A 17782-nucleotide genomic window follows, 5' to 3' on the forward strand; every position below is an offset into this window, starting at 1 on the left:
CGTGAATGAGTACTTTTTATTGATCTGATAAAGGCCGTATTCAAATCAGATTTTTCCACTGCTGTTAAGAACCTGTATCGCTTTCCTAACATTACTGTGTTAAACCCAAAGTGGACCACTAACGGGCAAGCACAATGCAGTATCCATTCGGTTTATATATTTTCCACTTACTTTCATACTGTGGCTTTCCTATACAGGCGTGTCCTGACTGAAGGTTTTAAAGTCACTTTTCACTACATTCTAAAATAGGAAAAGACTCGGATCTAAAATGAGGATTGTTTGCCAACATTTAAGAAAATATTAGAACTTCGGTTGTGTTTTCTTTGAAACACTTTTGCTTATCTGTTTTCAGTTAGATACAATATGTAAATGGTTTGGTAAAAAGTATTCTATGCCCAACCCAATGACAACTCCATGTTTGTTGTATAATTGAATGTGTTTTTAAAACTGAGTTGTTAACTTCGATGTACCTTTAACTTTGTAAGGTGGTTTTTGTTCGTTTTGATACTGGAAAGTGATTCTGATTCTCTTCCTAGTATATCCTCTGTACAGGCACAGAGGAACCCTAACTTCCTTCCCCAGATCACTGTCACGCTGCGTTTCTTTGATGTCACTGGGTTCCTCCACTGGCTGGAAGCTTGAAGCTCCTTACATGGATACTGTCAAAGACAAGCAGACGCACTGGCAGAACAGACTGGCACCCGGTTCCTCTGCTTGCTTAGATGCCTACGTAGAGCTATAAAAAAATGAACATTAGAGCTATAAAAACACGGTGGGAGGGTCCTCGCTGCAGGTTAAGCCCTGTGCTCTGGCTTACCAAGCCTACACATTCTAGATCGCTGCGTCACAGCTGGGCAAAGGTTTCAGCCAGGCGGGTGAGAATTGTCCCTGGCTAAAACTCATCTTTCTTCTCCTACCTGTAGCCTCTGCCGTAGCAATAGCACCTGCAGCCCAGTCGCCATCAGCATGAACAGGACAGGAGTGGAAACAATTAGAAGCTTCTTAACCTGCTCACTTAACCTTTTTTTTTTTCTATAAAATAAACCAACCTCAGCACTGACTGACTTCAGAGGCTCCTGAAGTTTTAAGATATGCGTTAAGACACGCTCTATCCTGTGCTTAAAGCTCAACGGTCGAAGCTACCCAGTTCTGACCACTTTAAATGTAATGGGTGAATGTACTCAGTGCGGGTGATGCAGCTTCTGACTTTATGGTAGTTTTTCTTGGCTGTCTCTAACCTATTGGGAAACACCAATAATTCTGTGCCATGATGCTGTAAACAAAATATTTAGAAATCGTGCACAAATTCAGGAAGTTGTCCATACCTGGAAAGGTGCTTAAGTACCCTTAGACTTCAGCTCGTTGTGGAATTTAGGTGTCTGCGTAAGAACTGTCTGTTCTGAACTAAGAGGCATTGTTTGGGGGATTTTTCCCTCCTTACTCTGACAGAACAAACCCCAAGCTTGCAAAGTGTGTAACAAGATTTAGAAAGGTCTCTCTATGTTAGATCAGTTACAGGAAGATAACAAACCGCCACAGTTATTACAGCAATGCATGCCTCAGTGCTTTAATATGCTTCATTGGCCTGAACAGCGAGCAGTGGCTGCAGGCGCAGAGTGTGACAAAATCTTTTGCAGTTAGTGTGGTTATAAAGATTCTTTTAAAGAGGGCATTAACCAAAATTCAGTTTCTAAAAGAAAGTCTTTACAGTGTAGCTTGTAATCAAGAAGTAGAACTGCTAAGCTAAGGGCTGCTTTCTTCCCTCCTTTCTGCCTCTCCTTTTTTTCTCTGACTGCTAGAAGGAGAGAATGATGAATTGTTCCACAGCTCTTTGATATTGCCAGAAATCAACTGTTAACAAAACTGGAAGCATTTATGATAACAGAAAATATGCATGTGCAGAGCGAAGAGAAATAATCGGTTGGGTTTTTAGAATGAGTATTTGTTTTAGAGATTAGCATTGGTTCTAAACAGTTTCAATTTCCAGTACAGAGAGTTATAGCTATGTATTTATTAGAAGATAACACAAGACTGCATTGAAAACCATGTGGACTATTGCCATCTTAGCATTACAGCCGTAAGTATCTATGACAATGTGTAATAAACAGAGGAAATGCTGTAGCAGAGCTGAAAATTTGTTGTAAGAGCTTTGTGTGCTGTCAGTGGACCTGGTTGGTGGTTTGTAGCCAGTGTAACCCCATCAGAGTTTCCTAGTAGGGTTTCCTTAGCCCAGCAGAGCGATTCGTCTCCAGCTCACCAAGGGGAAGAGAAGCTTATACCTTTATTTGGGCTTTGTAGTTTTGCCACAGGTCCTCACCTTGCTGCTTTTCAGTCTTATCCTGACACTCCCCATTGCCAGTAGAACCATTGGTAGACAAGGCGTTGCCAAGTCCCCAGCTGTCGCTGGGGACAGACAGTATGTCGTGATACAGCTGAAGCTCGTTCCTGCTCATCCTCCTTGCCAGAGCAGGCTATATTTGTAAAAACACTTCTCCGGCTTCTTTCCTGCAGGCTATTGCAAGCAGCTCGTTCTGTGTAGATCCTTTGCTACCTGAAGAGCAACGCTTTCCATGCTCACACTAAAATCCATTTAACGACTACTTAAATATTTATTTAGCTTTATACTGCTTCTAATTTTACCTTCTAGTCTTGCTGCAATTACGTCAGTAATAAACACTGTTCATGACAGGACTTTATTCCATGGCAAAATACAAGAGGCTCAGTCCTGCTTTCCAAAGGCACTTTTTTTTACCAAAGGTTTAGTAATAGTTAATTTAATAGCTCATTTACATATGCTTTAATGACATGGAGGACACTTCAAGTTCTGTTTAGAACTATGTACGTTTATAATAACAAACTCATTCTTCACTAAGAGTGAGTCAATACTACGATCCTGCTCCCCCAGCTGTCAAAATCGAATGAGATCAGCAATTGCTAAGAGCCCTGTGCTACTAACCAAGCAGAGGATTCAGTTCTGGAAGACTCCGAGATGTGGTTTCCCTCTTCTGGCCTGAAGAAATAGATAAGGCTGATTACAAGTTCCAGCTGCTTCGGGCGTGCTCAGTGATAGCTGAGTATTGACCTTTTATTTGCCAGAGGCATATATGATGTCTTGGTAGGTTCACCTGTAAGTGAGCAAATAAAACTAGAATTACTTGGTGCTTGCCAGAATATCAGCCTGGTAAGTGACACCAGTAGTTTTCAGTCATGCTGACACTGGATAGCGGAAAGAATTGTAAAGAGAGGGACTACAATGTTGTTATTCATCTGCAATTGCTCTACTAATTTCTTTACTTGGTTGTACTGAGGGAATTTTAGTTTGGTTTAGCAAAACGTTATGCTGTTGCAACACTGAAAATGTCAATGGAACAACATTTTGCAGCATTAATTATGAAACCCCTCCATTGTAAAATGACCAGTTCCCTTTTGAGAAGCAGTAGGTTGCATCCCATGATAACGTGTATTTATCCTAAGGTTGTGGGCTTGCTCGTTGCTGTCTGCAGCTTCCCAGGAGCACATGGAACTTTACTGCAGGTTAAACTTGCCCTTTTTCTTGGCACTTGATGCTCTCTGACTCCTAATTGGAATTTAAAGAAAAATGCACATCCATTGCTGTATCTTCAGTTTATACCTCTGAATTTGTCTTGGAATTACAAGGTAAATCCCCACTGTGTTTGCATGTATTGGTGCTCTACTTGGAGTCACTTTCTTGCTATGAAAACAGTATGATTAATGTCTTGCCAGTCATGTAAACCTTCTGTTTCCATTTTATTCATACATGTTCTAAAGCGAAAAGCTGAAGGTTGGATTATGGCATTGGAAACACAACTGCAAAAAGAAAAAAGCGTGAAACAATGAAGTGTATTCCTACATAGTGTCTGATGAAAGGCATCTTCCTTGGGTTCTCCAGTAATTTAGCTGATGCCTCATGACAGTTTTGTATCGGAAACCTGTTTTAACCTTTCCCCGGTTGTAAAAGACAGACTCTCCAACTGTTTCCTCATTTGATCTTCCATTTATTTTTTCTCTGATTATTTTTCAGGGAAGCTTACTTCAGTAACGTAGAACTTCCTTGTTGCACTTCACAAATGTTAAATTTACATTCATAGCTGCGTAGTACGGAATACTCCTAAGTATGAATGCCTTTCTTGCAAGTCAAAACATTTTTAGGACTGTCAGAAAATTTCAGGAAGCATTAATTTTATGGGCATTTTACTAAACATACTTTAATTTTTTAATGTAACAAAACAATAATAATAATAATAATACTTGTTTACTTTTTTCTAACTACTTTCTTCCTAGATGTTTCAAACTTTAGGGTCTTCCAATCATACATTTATTGATTAAATTAAGGACTTGTGTTTATTGCAAATAAAACCCCCTGCTTATGCAAAATGCAAATTAATTTCAGTTTGAAGTGCCTCTGCAAATCCTCACAAATTCGTATTACCTCTGCATTTTGCTCTTAGTCTCTTTTACAGCCTAGAATCTCCGGGAATTCACTTTTGCTGAGAGTCAAGGGTGGGTCCTAGAAAATGAGTGCTGCCGTGAACGTGTCCTTCAATCCAGAGCACTCTTTCAGTTGTTACCCAATTATATCCAGGAATTCAAATGACAATCATTGCTAATAGTTCTTAATATACCCCAGGCACTTTTTAACTCACAGATGAAGACGGCATACCTTCCTACCTGTATTTTAATCTTAGTAGTGTTCTATTCAAAAGACAAACCGTTCCATAAATTACACTCTTCAGTGTAACAAGGGTCATCGAGTTCTGTCACTAAGTGGAAAGTTGTTGGTTCACCGGATAGCGCCTTCCCTGACAACTCCCAGTCTTTCCCTGACTTTTTCCTTTCTTTGGATGTCATGTTCTTGTTCTTGTTTTCAGCTGCAAGCCTTTACCCAGCGGTGCTCCCTAAACTCTACTTAACACTCTTCTCGCTTTCTTCATTCCATGAATAAATTTTGAGTGGGCACTTTTATTGTTGTTTATACACTTCTGGTCGTGTCTTCTCCTAGACTGTCTCCTATTCTTAAACTTCTCTTTATTCCATCATATAATTCACCTCTTTGAAAAGACATTATGTTATCATTGTAGGAAATGACTTCGACATGTACCAAAGCCAGTTTCTTGAACTTCGGCAAAGACTGTTGTATGCTGAAAAGGAAAATAAAAAAAGATCACACGAACTGAGCAGTGTCCTGGATGAAATTAAACGGGTAATTGCAAAAAGAATGAACTTGACCACAAACCATACAGGTTTGTATGTATAAAAATGTACTGTGTTAACAGTTCAAAGTTTTGTGTGCACGTGTTTCTTTATCACTGGTGTGGGGAGAAATACCATTGATTTCATATATTAGCATTAGGCTGAAGTTTCTGCTTTAGAAGAAGGGTGGGGATGTAATCTCTCTAAATGGAATCAGTTAGTAACAAGGAAAGAAGGGGACACAGTAGACTGCAGTGGAGTCGCAGTGGCAAAGCCGTGTACACTGCTAGTTGAGTTTCTTGCAGTGCTTGTCCCACTCTTGCTGCCAGCTGCAGAGCGCTGAATAACTGATTTTACCAGCTTTCACCCTGCCACTACTCCCTGATAAACACCAGGGCTGCGTCTAGCCTGGAAGGCAGATACGCCTCCTCAGATGTTCCTGGTCCTCCTCCTGTCCGGGTGCGGTGACTTTTTGGCCATGAGTGCTCTGCCATCCTGCCAGCAGACCCCAGGCACCAAGGTGCGCGTGGTGGGTGCGCGGTCTCAGCTCAGCAGGCAGACCACATACTGCTGGGTGCTTACCTGAACCCAGGAGCTGGGAAGCCCCGTGAGATCTTACTGGCTAGATACAGCCTAAGAATCTTCCCTCTGGAATTTATTTTTATCTTGTGAGTTAATAATCTGTAGGAAATATGAATGCTTGTAAGTGATGCCAATTAAAAGAAAACTTTTGTGGTTTCTCTGCTTTTTTTTTTTTTTAGAGGATCACCAACATGAAATTGTTTATTGTTATCATCTGGCTTCTTTCCATTGTTCAATTAAACTTCTTATTTAAAAATACAGTAGATTCTTGACTTGCAGACTGTGGTGCATCCCCATCCATCTGCACACTGTAGTTTTATACAGTAGATAAGACAGTTTGATTTTGTCCTCTATAAGTGCAGAATCTGCCGTCCTCCCTGTTCCGACGGGAACTGCTGCTTCCCTGGGTTGAGAAGGAAAACTAGAAGGGGCGTCTCTGCAGTGGAGGCATTCATTCCACAACACCTCTGACTTCCAAAAGGGTCTGGATGCTACTGAAAACTACTTTTTAAAAATCCTTGTTTGCATGCAGCACAGTGGGCTGGTGTCAGGCTAAACCAGGGAATTAACCAGCACTGTTAGAGGGGAAGAAGGTGCATTCCTTCTTTGAAGAAGGAAGACAAGGTGCATTCCGACTTTGTGCAGTTCAGCTTCGTTTCTTATCCTGTTCTTCCCTGCCTCTCTTTGTTTATTCAATATTAATTCAGTGGGACTGTTCAGTTGGGTATAAACAAACGCTTAAGTGCTGGCAGCATTGTGGCCTGACAGGCTTTAGAATAGAGACTAGGTTGTCAGCTACCAGCATCCCCACGTACTGTGAACAAAGAATTATTGGCTAATGCATGTAATTAATAGCAGTAGAGTAGTGAAGTTCCCCGTCCCTCTGCTCTTCATTCTCTTATTGGAGCCAGCTGAATATTGGAAAACACTAGAACTGTCAATTCACAGGTTTCAAAGCAGAACCGTTTAAAAGTCACTGAGTAGTTTTTCTTTTTTTTTTTTTTTTTTTTTTTTTTTTTTTTTTTTACTTACTTCTCTGCTTCCCATTCCAGCCAAGTTTTATCGTAGAGCAAAAACGAGGAGGTTTATTGTACACAATAAAACTGAAGTCCCTTGCCCAACCCTCGATAGGTAACACTCGCAAGTAACAATGGAAAGTCCTTGAAAACTTGCTGAGGTGGTTTAAAAAAAAAGTTTCTATGCAGCAGAATTCCAGTATATTTAATGGCAAAGCTGAGTGGGAGGAGCTGTAGGTTTCTCTTTCATACACAAGTGTCTGGACGTACATATATGTTTGGTTGGGTTTTTTTAAAAACTTGTGTTCTGTAGAGTGAGGATTCTCTGTCAAGTCCTAATTTTCAGTGGGAATATCTTTTGGAAGTTGAAAAACTTCAAGCAAATGCTGCCCATTCAGTAAGCCTCTGTCTTCATTGCTCTAAGCTGAGCGAATAAAGCTTGTAAGACTTACCCTAAGTCACTGTGAAGGGTGGTAAATTTGGAGAGTTGTCTTAGAGGTGTAACTTTCTAAGTCAATAAACCTTCGGCTGCTTTGCTGACTGTGACACTGTGAGTTTTCCAGTTTCACACGGCTTGCAAGGCTGCCAACATGTCTTTGTTGGCTAACACTGATTGAGGTGTTGCTCTGGTATCACAAGGTGCCCTACCACCAGCGTGTTCGCACAACTGAGAGAGCGTCTGCAGGAGGCACCCACCGAAGTATGGGTTACCTTAGATAAATTCATAGGAGCCTTATTTTTCTTTCAGGGCAAAAAGACGTACGCATTATAGGTAGCTAGCAGGGTATAGAAAAATTCAGCTGCAGACAACAACGGACAAAATGCTCGTAGGAACCATGTGCTGCCTGTGTCAGTAAAGCAAGATTTAAGCCGTTAGACAACTGGTAAATAAAGTCTGGTGAGATCTTCAGTTTTGTTTCTAAGCATTTAGAAACCCATTTGCTATTCCTCATAAACATAGTCTTCATCTAATCTAGTCAAATACCTTTTTTAAATTGCATGGCGCATATCATCTCTGCCCCCACGGGTACCTTACGTTAAGCACAATGACTTTTACTAGCTTATGATTGATTTTTATAATAATTTTAGAATTAAGTTGTTCAAATTTTTATTAAATTTATTTTAAAGAATTTTTACCACCATGGAACGAACATTTGGGAATGTTTATATCAAGGAAGCTAAATTAGTACATGGTATCTGGTTTTTATATGGCTTATTTAAAAAAAAAATAGGATTATTTTTATAAAGTCACACTTGAGTTATTCCAACATGAATAAATATTGTAATTGTTTTTGTCTTTATTTTAAACAAGTAAAGCAAAAATAAACACTCCCTACTTTTCTCTTAACTACTACAGACTTTTGTTTCTTTAACAGATCTAAAGACTTGCATCTAGTTGTCCTTTTTGCCATAGGACTTTTTATAACCTGGGAACTTCTGACTGAGCCCTGAAAACCACCATGTGTTACATTTTGGAGAAAGCGTTTAAGCGTGTTAAACAATTAAGGAAGTTATTAATCAGAAATCGTGTTTCTTGGAATTTAAAAAGTTGCTTGGCACTGTGCATAAAGCAAATGGGTTTTTCCTGCTGCTTTTTGTGTTTTAAGATGCTCGGTCCTGCAACCGTTTGGGCACAGGGGAGGGCAGGTGGAGTTCCCAGGATGATCAGGCTTGGAGCTGTGCACCTTTTCCCGGGTGAGGGGCCGGTACTGGGCCATCCTCAGTTTATTACCGCAGGAGAGTAATATATATGACGTATAATCACTCCTGAGGAGCAGTTCTGATTGAATAATGTTGTGTGTGGTAATCTGCTAGTATTCAGTGGAGGAAAACAGTTGAAATAATTGGCTTCACTGTTGGCTTTTTAATTTATGTGTATACGTGGGTTCGTTGTTTCTTTAAGATGAGATAAAGTGGAAAATGTTCAACTTCTCCAAAAGACTCCCCGTGCACCTTACAAACGTCTACTACTATCTACCTCACCTTCGAGAATTTGAAGATGCCATTTTCCCAAATGTTATTTTTGGGCAACAGAGAACTGGAGGTAGGAAATAAAGTTTGGCTTCTATTTCCTTTATGTTTATATTTTATATTAAGTTCTAGCAATGAAGCATACTCAAAGTTGGGAGTGGGTTTTCTCCCTCATCTTGATAACGTTGTCAAACTGAATACATTTTAATGGGGATGGCAAAAGCACTTTGACCATGCCCATCCCAATTTCAAGCCTTTACCCCAAGGTATTCTGATAATCCTTTTCAAATATCAACAAAAAGTAGTTATAACTGAAAAATGCCATTATTTTTGGTTTAGTCATATATTCATATGGGGAAGATGCATTAGCCGACATTTTTTCCTCAGAAAATGAGTATGAATGAGGAGAGTTTACAGGAGAATTTATAATGCACTCAAGTTGCTGAAGTTAGAAGCAAATGGAAAGGTGATGAGATCGTTTAAGGGATGTGAATAAATCTTCAGTGTAACTTTGCATCCGTGTGAGAAATCAGCTGAGACCTGCACAAATCATAGTGAATAGTGAACAATAATACAGATTATAAAGTTACATCTTCTCCTAGGTGTCATGTGAATGTTCAAAAGCAGTAAGCAAACAAGGAACTAGTCAGCTTTGTTGCTGGGCTTTGTATTTTGTGGGAATTCTGACTTTTCTCTAGGTGATTTTGTATAAAGAAACATTGGCAGCCCTTTGGATTTAACAAAAGAAACAACTTGGCCATGCCTGTGACAGCCGGTGACTTTACAGTCTTCTCATTAGTAGGTGTAGTTGAAGCAGTGTGATCCAGTGCTGTAGTTCTTACTGGAGTAAGAGCCCACCGATCAGTGTCAGTCTGCAAAGTTATTTGAAAAAGCCACGCAGAAAACCAGACACATTCGCAAGTGAGGAAAAAAAAAGGAGGAAGAAAAGTGATAAGCAATAAGAGAACGCTCCGTGTTTAATTTTCATTTATTTGTCCATGCAAATCACAATAGCAACACCACAGTTTCGCAAGTACAGGTTGACCTCGGTGTGTAAAACCAAACAAAGCCCCAATGGTTTAGCAGGTTATGTGCTGGGAAGGACTCTGGAACTTCAGCATTTATGAGCTGACACTGGCATCGGTGATGAAGTCTGGAGTGGGTCAGTAACTGCATCTACTCCTTTCCTTCAAAATCTGATGCTTCCTTACTAGCCTTACAAGGTTCTGGTGAATAGGAATGGTCTGCAAGGACTGGGAATTCCACAGGTTTACTGAGCTATGTTAGGTCACCGGTTTAGATAATGCTCCTACCACTGAAGAAAGAGACATCCTGCTTGTAATCTAATGATGTAACACAGCACAGGTTTGCCACCAGCGGAGTCTTTGCTGGAGACAAATCTGTTCCTTTCTTCTTGATAACGTCTACGATCGTTTCTTCTTATTATTGATTACATCAAAGACACTGTTTCATATCAAACTGTTCAGAAAGGTTTTTGAGTTACGTTTCTTTCTGAGATACACAGTGCTCCCCTCCTGTGACAACACATCACAACCAAAGCAGTGTCGGTTTAACCCTTACTGCTCAGCTCTCCAACTCTGTACCAAGAGCTAGCACTTATCTTACAATACCCACTTTTGAAACTCAACAGCAGATACCTTTGTGTTTGCCAGACGTAGTAGTATCTCCAAATTCTCCAGTGTTGACAGTCTACACTGTGTGTAGACCTGGTGCTTGTAACACAGACACAGGTGTCTCTAACCTGAACTTAGCTGGAGCGCTCGCTCGTTCCAGGTAGTAAAGCAAATGCTGTCATGGTGCTATCAACTGTCACCAAGTCTCAGGGTCCTATCAAATAAAAATTAAAATGTAATTTCAGTCTCCTTTTACCTGACTTAAAATTAGGTGGCTTGTGGGCTTCTGTCTTTGCAGTCTCTCTGGTGATGGGTGTTCCCACAGTGAAAAGGGAGAAAGGACATTATCTGATTAATACACTGCATTCCCTTCTGAACGATCTTTCTGAAGAGCAAAAGAACGACTGTGTAATAATCATTCTTGTAGCAGAGGTAAGTTTGCATGGAAAGGTGCAGTATGTTGACAGAAAGACAATGCGAAGGTTTACGTCTCAGTGTAACAGTGTAGGAGATGCTGCAAAATACTGTCAGCAAGGTCTTTGGCAGGGATTTCTTCAGGGCTGGGGGAGATCGTGAGCTGTTAGTGCCTCAGTGTTCGTATGTGGAAGAAAAACCCTGTGACTCGGATGATTGAAGGGTAAAAAGTCATATTACGTTTACAAACACAGTTGTTGCAGTTAGATTTTCAAATAAAATCATGTGAAGCCATTATTCGTCTCTGACAGTATTCTACTTCAAGAACGTAAATCCTCCACAAAAATGTTCCATAAAATCTGAAGAAAGAAAGCTCAAACTAAAGTGCAGATTATTTATCTTCTGTTTTGGTTATCACGTACAAAGTACCGCGACATGCTGTAGCCTTGCCTTCTGCCTGGGTATTGACATTTCCTGTGGAAAAGAAAACTGTTCAGAGACTTGAACGGTTCCCTGTTTAGTAAAGTAAACAGTGCTCAAGGTAAAATGTTAGGGGTAAATGAATTTTTTCTCGTTCCAAACTGTCTTGATCACCCTGGAAAAAAGCTATGGAAGAGAATTAGCTAGTGACAGTTACATGCAGGTAGAAAGAAGGTGCAAGTATTCAGACTTCATATTTATTCTTCGTATTTCTTCCTCTTTCCATGAAGAACTTTAAATTTCATACATGTATTCATTAGTTGAAGTTTGCTTTTTTTGTTCAGTCATCACTTAGAGCAGCTTTTGCATCTGTAATACTGACCAAAAGAACATAGTCCACTTTATTAAGTTGGGTCATGGCTTCCACTTTTCTGTTTGGATCCCAGCGATAAGTACATAGACCCAGTTTTACCGGCCCTAGTTCTTCTTCAGAATAATTTTCAGGAGTTGAACTTATTTTACGGTTCCTATTTCCAGTGAAGAGCCCTGGCAATGGTGAGCTTTGCCTAGCTGCCGTTCAGGTAAACCTCTTCAGGGCTTCAGAGAGTTCTTTGAGGTTTTTAAGGGTTAACTTCTGAACAGCACAGTTGCCTACTGTGGACAGTCCTAACGTGGCATTTTTAACAAACCGTACCTTGGTTGTACTAATAGTCCATTTCAGCCAATTTAACAATCCGTTAGAACAACAGCCGTTGTAACAGTCAGTCTCTCCCCTTTCTCCCACACCCAAAGTCACGTTTTTGCAGCTTCCATTTTCCCTCGTGCTGATATGAGAAGTGATAAGGACATTTAATTATGAGAGGAGGGCAGGTGCGTTCACTGATCATGAATCCACACCCTCATTTTTCCCAGCAAGTTTCAGAAGATCAAGTTAAATGTTTACATCGTGGATTAAGTCAGAGTAACTTATTGACTTATTGAAAGCGAGTTTCAAAGTTGTTGGTATTTCTTTCTTATCACAGTTCTTTACGTAGCGCTTCACATCGCTTTTACTAATTACAAATTGAAGATAAAACTAGTAACGATTATTTGTGTGTTAAAAAAATCTGAACTGCTGACAGATACTGTATTGTTTGGGAATCACATCTGTAAAACCCAGCACTCTTTAAGGTAGTCAACAGATGTGTTTGGCACACTGTTATTTTCATGAAACAACAGCAATGTTGTCCTCAAAAATCTCCAGACTAAGAGCTATAAGTTTGTTATATGAGGAAGAAACTCTAAATAAAAACGTTAAGTATCACGAGCTTTAGAAAATTTTGCTTAGGTGACTTTCCTCAACAGCCTCAGGCCTCTTTTGTGATTTTTGGTGTATTAACCCAAAACGGCTCTTTTTACTGACAGTTATGGGCCTGCGCTTTTCTGCCATAACTGAACATTTTATGCAGAAAATGGCTTGGCCTCCTGCAGAAGCAGTGAAAAACCGAAGTGCAGGAACCATAGCTGGAGAAAGTTCTGTTCTACTTGCAGCTACACTGAAGGTTCACCTGGCTTGAAAACCCCACCCTGTCCCTTAGTGGAAATGCTGCTATAACATATTGCTGTTGTTTGGAGTGAAAAGAATTAGAGAATAAAACCAAAGCATTTGCATATAAATATTCCCAACGGAATGTTGCTTAATCGAGAAATGGATGACTTGAACTGAACCCCCCTCTTTTCTTTAGGTGAATGCAGAATACGTTAACAGCGTTGCAGAAAGTGTTAAAACTAGGTAAGTGCCGTAGAGTGGAACACCCAACAGCCCGTGAACACATTTTGAGCTTTTATGGAAAGAATTAGAGCATTTCAGCAATAAATTTCAACTCCACCGTACTGAAGTGGAACCGCTAAGAAGTGAGGCAAAGGTGCACTCTATTGTAACCCCTTGTGAAATTCCAAACAGAGGATGTGTATCAGTTCATTTTCCTTTTCTTATTTCATAAATATGCTTTAGCTAACCAGGCAAGGTCTCAGCTGAAGCCTCTGATAAATATTTAGTTGAACTGAAAGCTTTTTCCCCTGAAATTAATGATGCGATTCAAGGCTCCTGAGACTACATTTATTAGGTCCCCACCGACTTCACAGCCCTGCAATGTATTTTGATGTCTGTCGTGTTTTCTAGGCGTTTTTGTTTCCTTATTTGCCTCTTTTTTCATGAGGGCAATGGACTTTGGACAGCAAAGGGATTGTATTTGTAATTTTAAATATCATTACACAGTGGGTAACGTGAGATGGATATTCTTTGCTGCACCGAATCAATACAAGAGCTATAAAATGCGGTCTTGGCTCCCACTGCGGTTTTGCTTGCTCTTATCATTCTTTCCCGTAGACATCTGCAGCATCATGTGCATGTTAGAAACCTTAGAGCAGCTTGAGAGGAACAACCACTAAATTAAAATGTTTGGGGGGAAAAAACCCCGCACTCATTGGTAGATCTGTCTCACAAAAGCCACTTTCTAGGAAGTGATACAGTGACGCTAACAGTCACAAAACAGGTAAGGCTGAAGGTCCTGTAGTGCAGCTGAGTGAAAGAAACGAGGTGAAATCTGCATTGTGCTGGTGTTGCTGGTTTCTTTGGTGCACAAGCTCCTCTGGTGTGTGAATTGGTTTCTCTGACAGAACCCCACTTTTGCTAGTATTTGAAGTGAAACTGCTTTTCCCCCCTTTCCTTATTTAAAATGACTGCAAGAGAGCTCTCAATCTTTGTATCAATGTTTTATTAGAATTATAGGATCGTTTAGGTTAGAAAAGACCGTTAAGATCATTGAGTCCACCCGTTAACCTAGCACTGCCATGTCCACCACTAAACCATGTCCCTAAGTGCCATGTCGTAATGTCTTTTATATACCTCCAGGGATGGTGACTCCACTGCCTCCCTGGGCAGCCTGTTCCGATGCTTGACAACCCTTTCAGTGAAGAAATTTTTCCTAATATCCAACCTAAACCTCCTCCTGGCACAACTTGAGGCCATTTCCTCTTGTCCTACCACTTGTTACTTGAGAGAAGAGACAGACACCCACCCAAAATGACAACAACGACAAAAACCTGAACAAAATCCCTGGAGAGGTTGCCCTTTTCCTTCCCTTTTGAGGCTCTTCTGCATGTCGTGCTGCACTCAGGGGCTTCCCAGCCTGTATGTGGGCTGCAGGTCTCCCCAAATTGGACCTGCTAGCTAAGTAATAGCGACAGCGTCCTGCCTCCAGAGGGTTTAGCTCATCTGGGAGTCCTGCAGCTGGGACAAGGTGACGGCAGTCCTCCTCAGTACTGTTGAGTACCACCAAGGTAAATATGTACAGCAACTTAAGCACTTACATCACACTGATTTCTTTATGGGTTATAAAAATATTACTGCAGAGGACATGCTTTGTCACCATTACACAGTAAGATTGTGATTCTTTTTCATAACCATGCTTGTACTGTGATGTGCCTAATTTTTAATGTTAGCTTTTTTTCATTAATCATAGAAAATAGGGAACTCAGTTCTGAAAACTCCTTGTTTCAGTCATCCTATACCTATAAAAATCTGAAGAATTTGCAAAATTTTTTTGGTGACATATTCTGGAGGAAGGGGGAGATTTGACTTCCAGATTTCACTCCCAAAGTAGATTACACATTTTTTCAATGACTTTTTTTAAATGGAAAATTTAATCCTTGGAGCTGAGACTAGACCCGGACTCCCCATACCAAACCCTCACTCCAGCACAGGAGCATTTTGGCTAGAACCTAGAATTAGAGTTGGAGCAAGTAAGGGAGCTAGGAGCTCTCCTGCAAGGGGGAAGAGTTCTGTGTAGTTCTGGATTTGGTTGTGAATTGCTGCTGCATTTTGGGAACCATCTCTGCATTAGAACTAAGCATCTACAGATCCACGAAGGGCAGGAGTTCTGAGGCACGCTTCTCTTCAGTGTTTTCTGAGACTTTGATGAGTTACTGTCCCGACTCTTCCTGTGGTTGTCAAAGATCCCTTCTTGGTTCCAAATTTACAATCTGTGTGGCTTAGTTTCTTTGCTAGAGTTGTGAATTCCACTTATGGAGGAGCAGACCTAACCCTGAGGAGCTGCTCTCCATGGTTGCCCTCAAAAGTCTTTTTGAGGAATGGAGTCCCACTAAGCTTCTCTTCACAGCTTCCCCAGAGAAATCCAGTCTGGACTTCTAGAGGTTATTTCTCCTCCTGCTTCTTATTATCCAGATCTTTCCAACCTGAAGAAAAAATTTGGGGATTCAGAGGACAGAGTAAGGTAAGATAGCTGTGTAAAACCTAAGAACTTTTGCTAAGAGTATAAAATGGAGAACTCTGCAAAAGTCAGCATTGTTTGAGTGATAATGATTTTGTATTTCAGAGTTAACGGACCTCAGGAGTACTTTAAAAAAAATTATTACACAAGGGGATCTTGAGAGAAAGCTCTGCTGCACATCAGCTTCAGGGTGAGAGCCAAGGCTTCTCCTTTGGGTCTTGACTCCAGGCATCCCACAGGTTTTAAACCAGACGGATAATGCCAAGAGGCAATAGCCTAGACAATCTGGTCATAAAGGACAAAATGGGGAAATCTTTATGTGGCAGATAAGGGAGAGGCTCTACGAACACACAAAGGAAACCCCATGTGGTCCTTAGCTAATTAGTAACAACTACTGTGGGTTAATTAATGTCGTGACTTTTGGTGATCGTGGACTTTTTCTGCTACTGTTAGTATATCCTAACTGGTGATTTCATTAGCTCGCGTGCTCTAAATTTACTGAGACGGGTTATAACCTAACAGAGATGATTTGTTGGAGGAAAGTAATTTTTCTTCAACCAACACTAACTAATTTGTGAGAAGCTGCCCCGACAGCGCAGCAAGAGCTGCAGTACTGAGAGTTTAGGTTGGAGGAAATCAAGTGTAGTATGCACGTATGTCGGGTTGATAGATAAACCTTGTATCCTTCAGAGCATAAAGGTTTTTACATACGTAGAGTTTAGTTTCAGATACAATTAGATTTGAACCAGACTCACTTTTATGTTACTTAAATATGGATAAATTGCTCTCTAGTCTTTTAGCATTGATTACCAACCATCAGCCTCATCCTCTGGTAAAACGAGAGACTGTGCTTTGTAGAGAAAAATCTGTGTTCACATTTAAATTATCAACCTGATTCTGTGCTGTTCATCAGTATAACACCTAATTTTTGATCTTTAAATAATCATTTTGTGTTGATCTCTAGTGCTTATAATGAGTAGAATCTTTAAGTCGTTTGATGGGAATATATTTTTTTGGACTGTTTGTTTCAGGCTGCATTGATACAGATCTATATTTTTTGCATAGTTAATGTTAACTTTTCTAGTAAAGTCAAATTACTTGCAAATGTTTACACTGATTATAGAGGAATTTTTATTCACTTAACAGAGTTAGAATACTCAACCTTACAATTTTACTATAGGGAAAAAAATGCAGAGCATTAGAAACGCTTTTATTGTAGAAGTAACTCTTGCAACCACCCCCAAAAGGCTTATCAGAGTTTGCTGCTTATGTTTAGGTGGAGAACTAAACAGAATTTGGATTATAGCTTTTTAATGCTATATGCCCAACCTAAGGGAACATTTTATTTACAGGTATGTTCATATTATCATTAAGTAGCTGCAATACATCTCTACTGATTATTAGCTTTGGCAATTTTAATTTCTTTCAAAGGCCTCAAGAAAACCAGCATTCTGTTGTCGTTTTCTGTGTATATTGCCTGTGCTCTTTACAAGCATCCGCGCATTTCTGTGTTTATGTACATCTTGCAGCCAGGTACTATGTGATTCAATCCGTCTTGACATTTGTGAGGTTGAATCACAAGGTAACTGAAGTGTGAAACCCTTATTTGATTAGGTGAAGAGAGTCAGAGGTTAATGTGCTTTCACTTGGTGCAGCAGGACAGAATAGTGGTGGTAGGTCCAGCTTATAGCCCAGAACACAAGTGAACTGAAAAGCCCGGACAGATAGGGAGACACCAGCGTAGTGATACTGGAGACAAGGTTAACCTGCAAGTCAATAGAGATCCTGAATTCTCCAGAAGATTTAGGGTGTTAGGCTTTAAGAAGATCCCCCTGCATCCAGGCTTAGGTTTAGCCATCGTTCTAGATCTGTGCTAATTTGCACTCCATAAAGATGTACTCACCACCACAGATTGCAAAACTTACCGTGACTGTTCAATAATCTGTAAAAATGTATGTAGCTTGTGAATGTGAACAGTTTTTTTTAAAAAGCTCAGCATTGTGCTTAGTTCTCTGTGTTCCTGGGTCTTCTGCTCAACCAGGCCTCAGACTCTGAGTCATGTAAGTACATCGCAGGATTCCCAGAAGCAGAAGACCACAGGATCAGGCATCCCACACAATTCTTGTCAGCATTTAATGCAAACACATTTAGGCTGTGCTACTGAAGAGGTTCTGCGCTGTTCTCAAATTTCTCTTCTACTTTGTCTGCCCTTTTTTTTTTTTATCTATCCCCCCCCCCCCAAAAAAAAAAAAAAAAAAAAAGG

At 40.2% G+C, this 17782-nt stretch overlaps 1 protein-coding gene across 1 annotated transcript in view; it reads left to right on the forward strand.

The window, feature by feature from the left end:
- Positions 1–5113: 5113 nt before the first annotated feature.
- LOC104498594 (alpha-1,3-mannosyl-glycoprotein 4-beta-N-acetylglucosaminyltransferase B-like) overlaps positions 5114–17782 on the forward strand; it is a 26564-nt gene continuing 13895 nt past the window's right edge. The window contains exons 1-6 of the mRNA XM_010141994.1: positions 5114–5261; positions 8713–8853; positions 10713–10846; positions 12973–13019; positions 15409–15522; positions 16796–16871. Coding sequence (XP_010140296.1) covers positions 5114–5261; positions 8713–8853; positions 10713–10846; positions 12973–13019; positions 15409–15522; positions 16796–16871 — 660 coding nt within the window. The remainder of the gene's footprint in view (positions 5262–8712; positions 8854–10712; positions 10847–12972; positions 13020–15408; positions 15523–16795; positions 16872–17782) is intronic.

Source organism: Buceros rhinoceros, unplaced genomic scaffold (assembly GCF_000710305.1).
Source record: "Buceros rhinoceros silvestris isolate BGI_N320 unplaced genomic scaffold, ASM71030v1 scaffold18208, whole genome shotgun sequence".
Lineage (NCBI taxonomy): Eukaryota > Metazoa > Chordata > Aves > Bucerotiformes > Bucerotidae > Buceros > Buceros rhinoceros.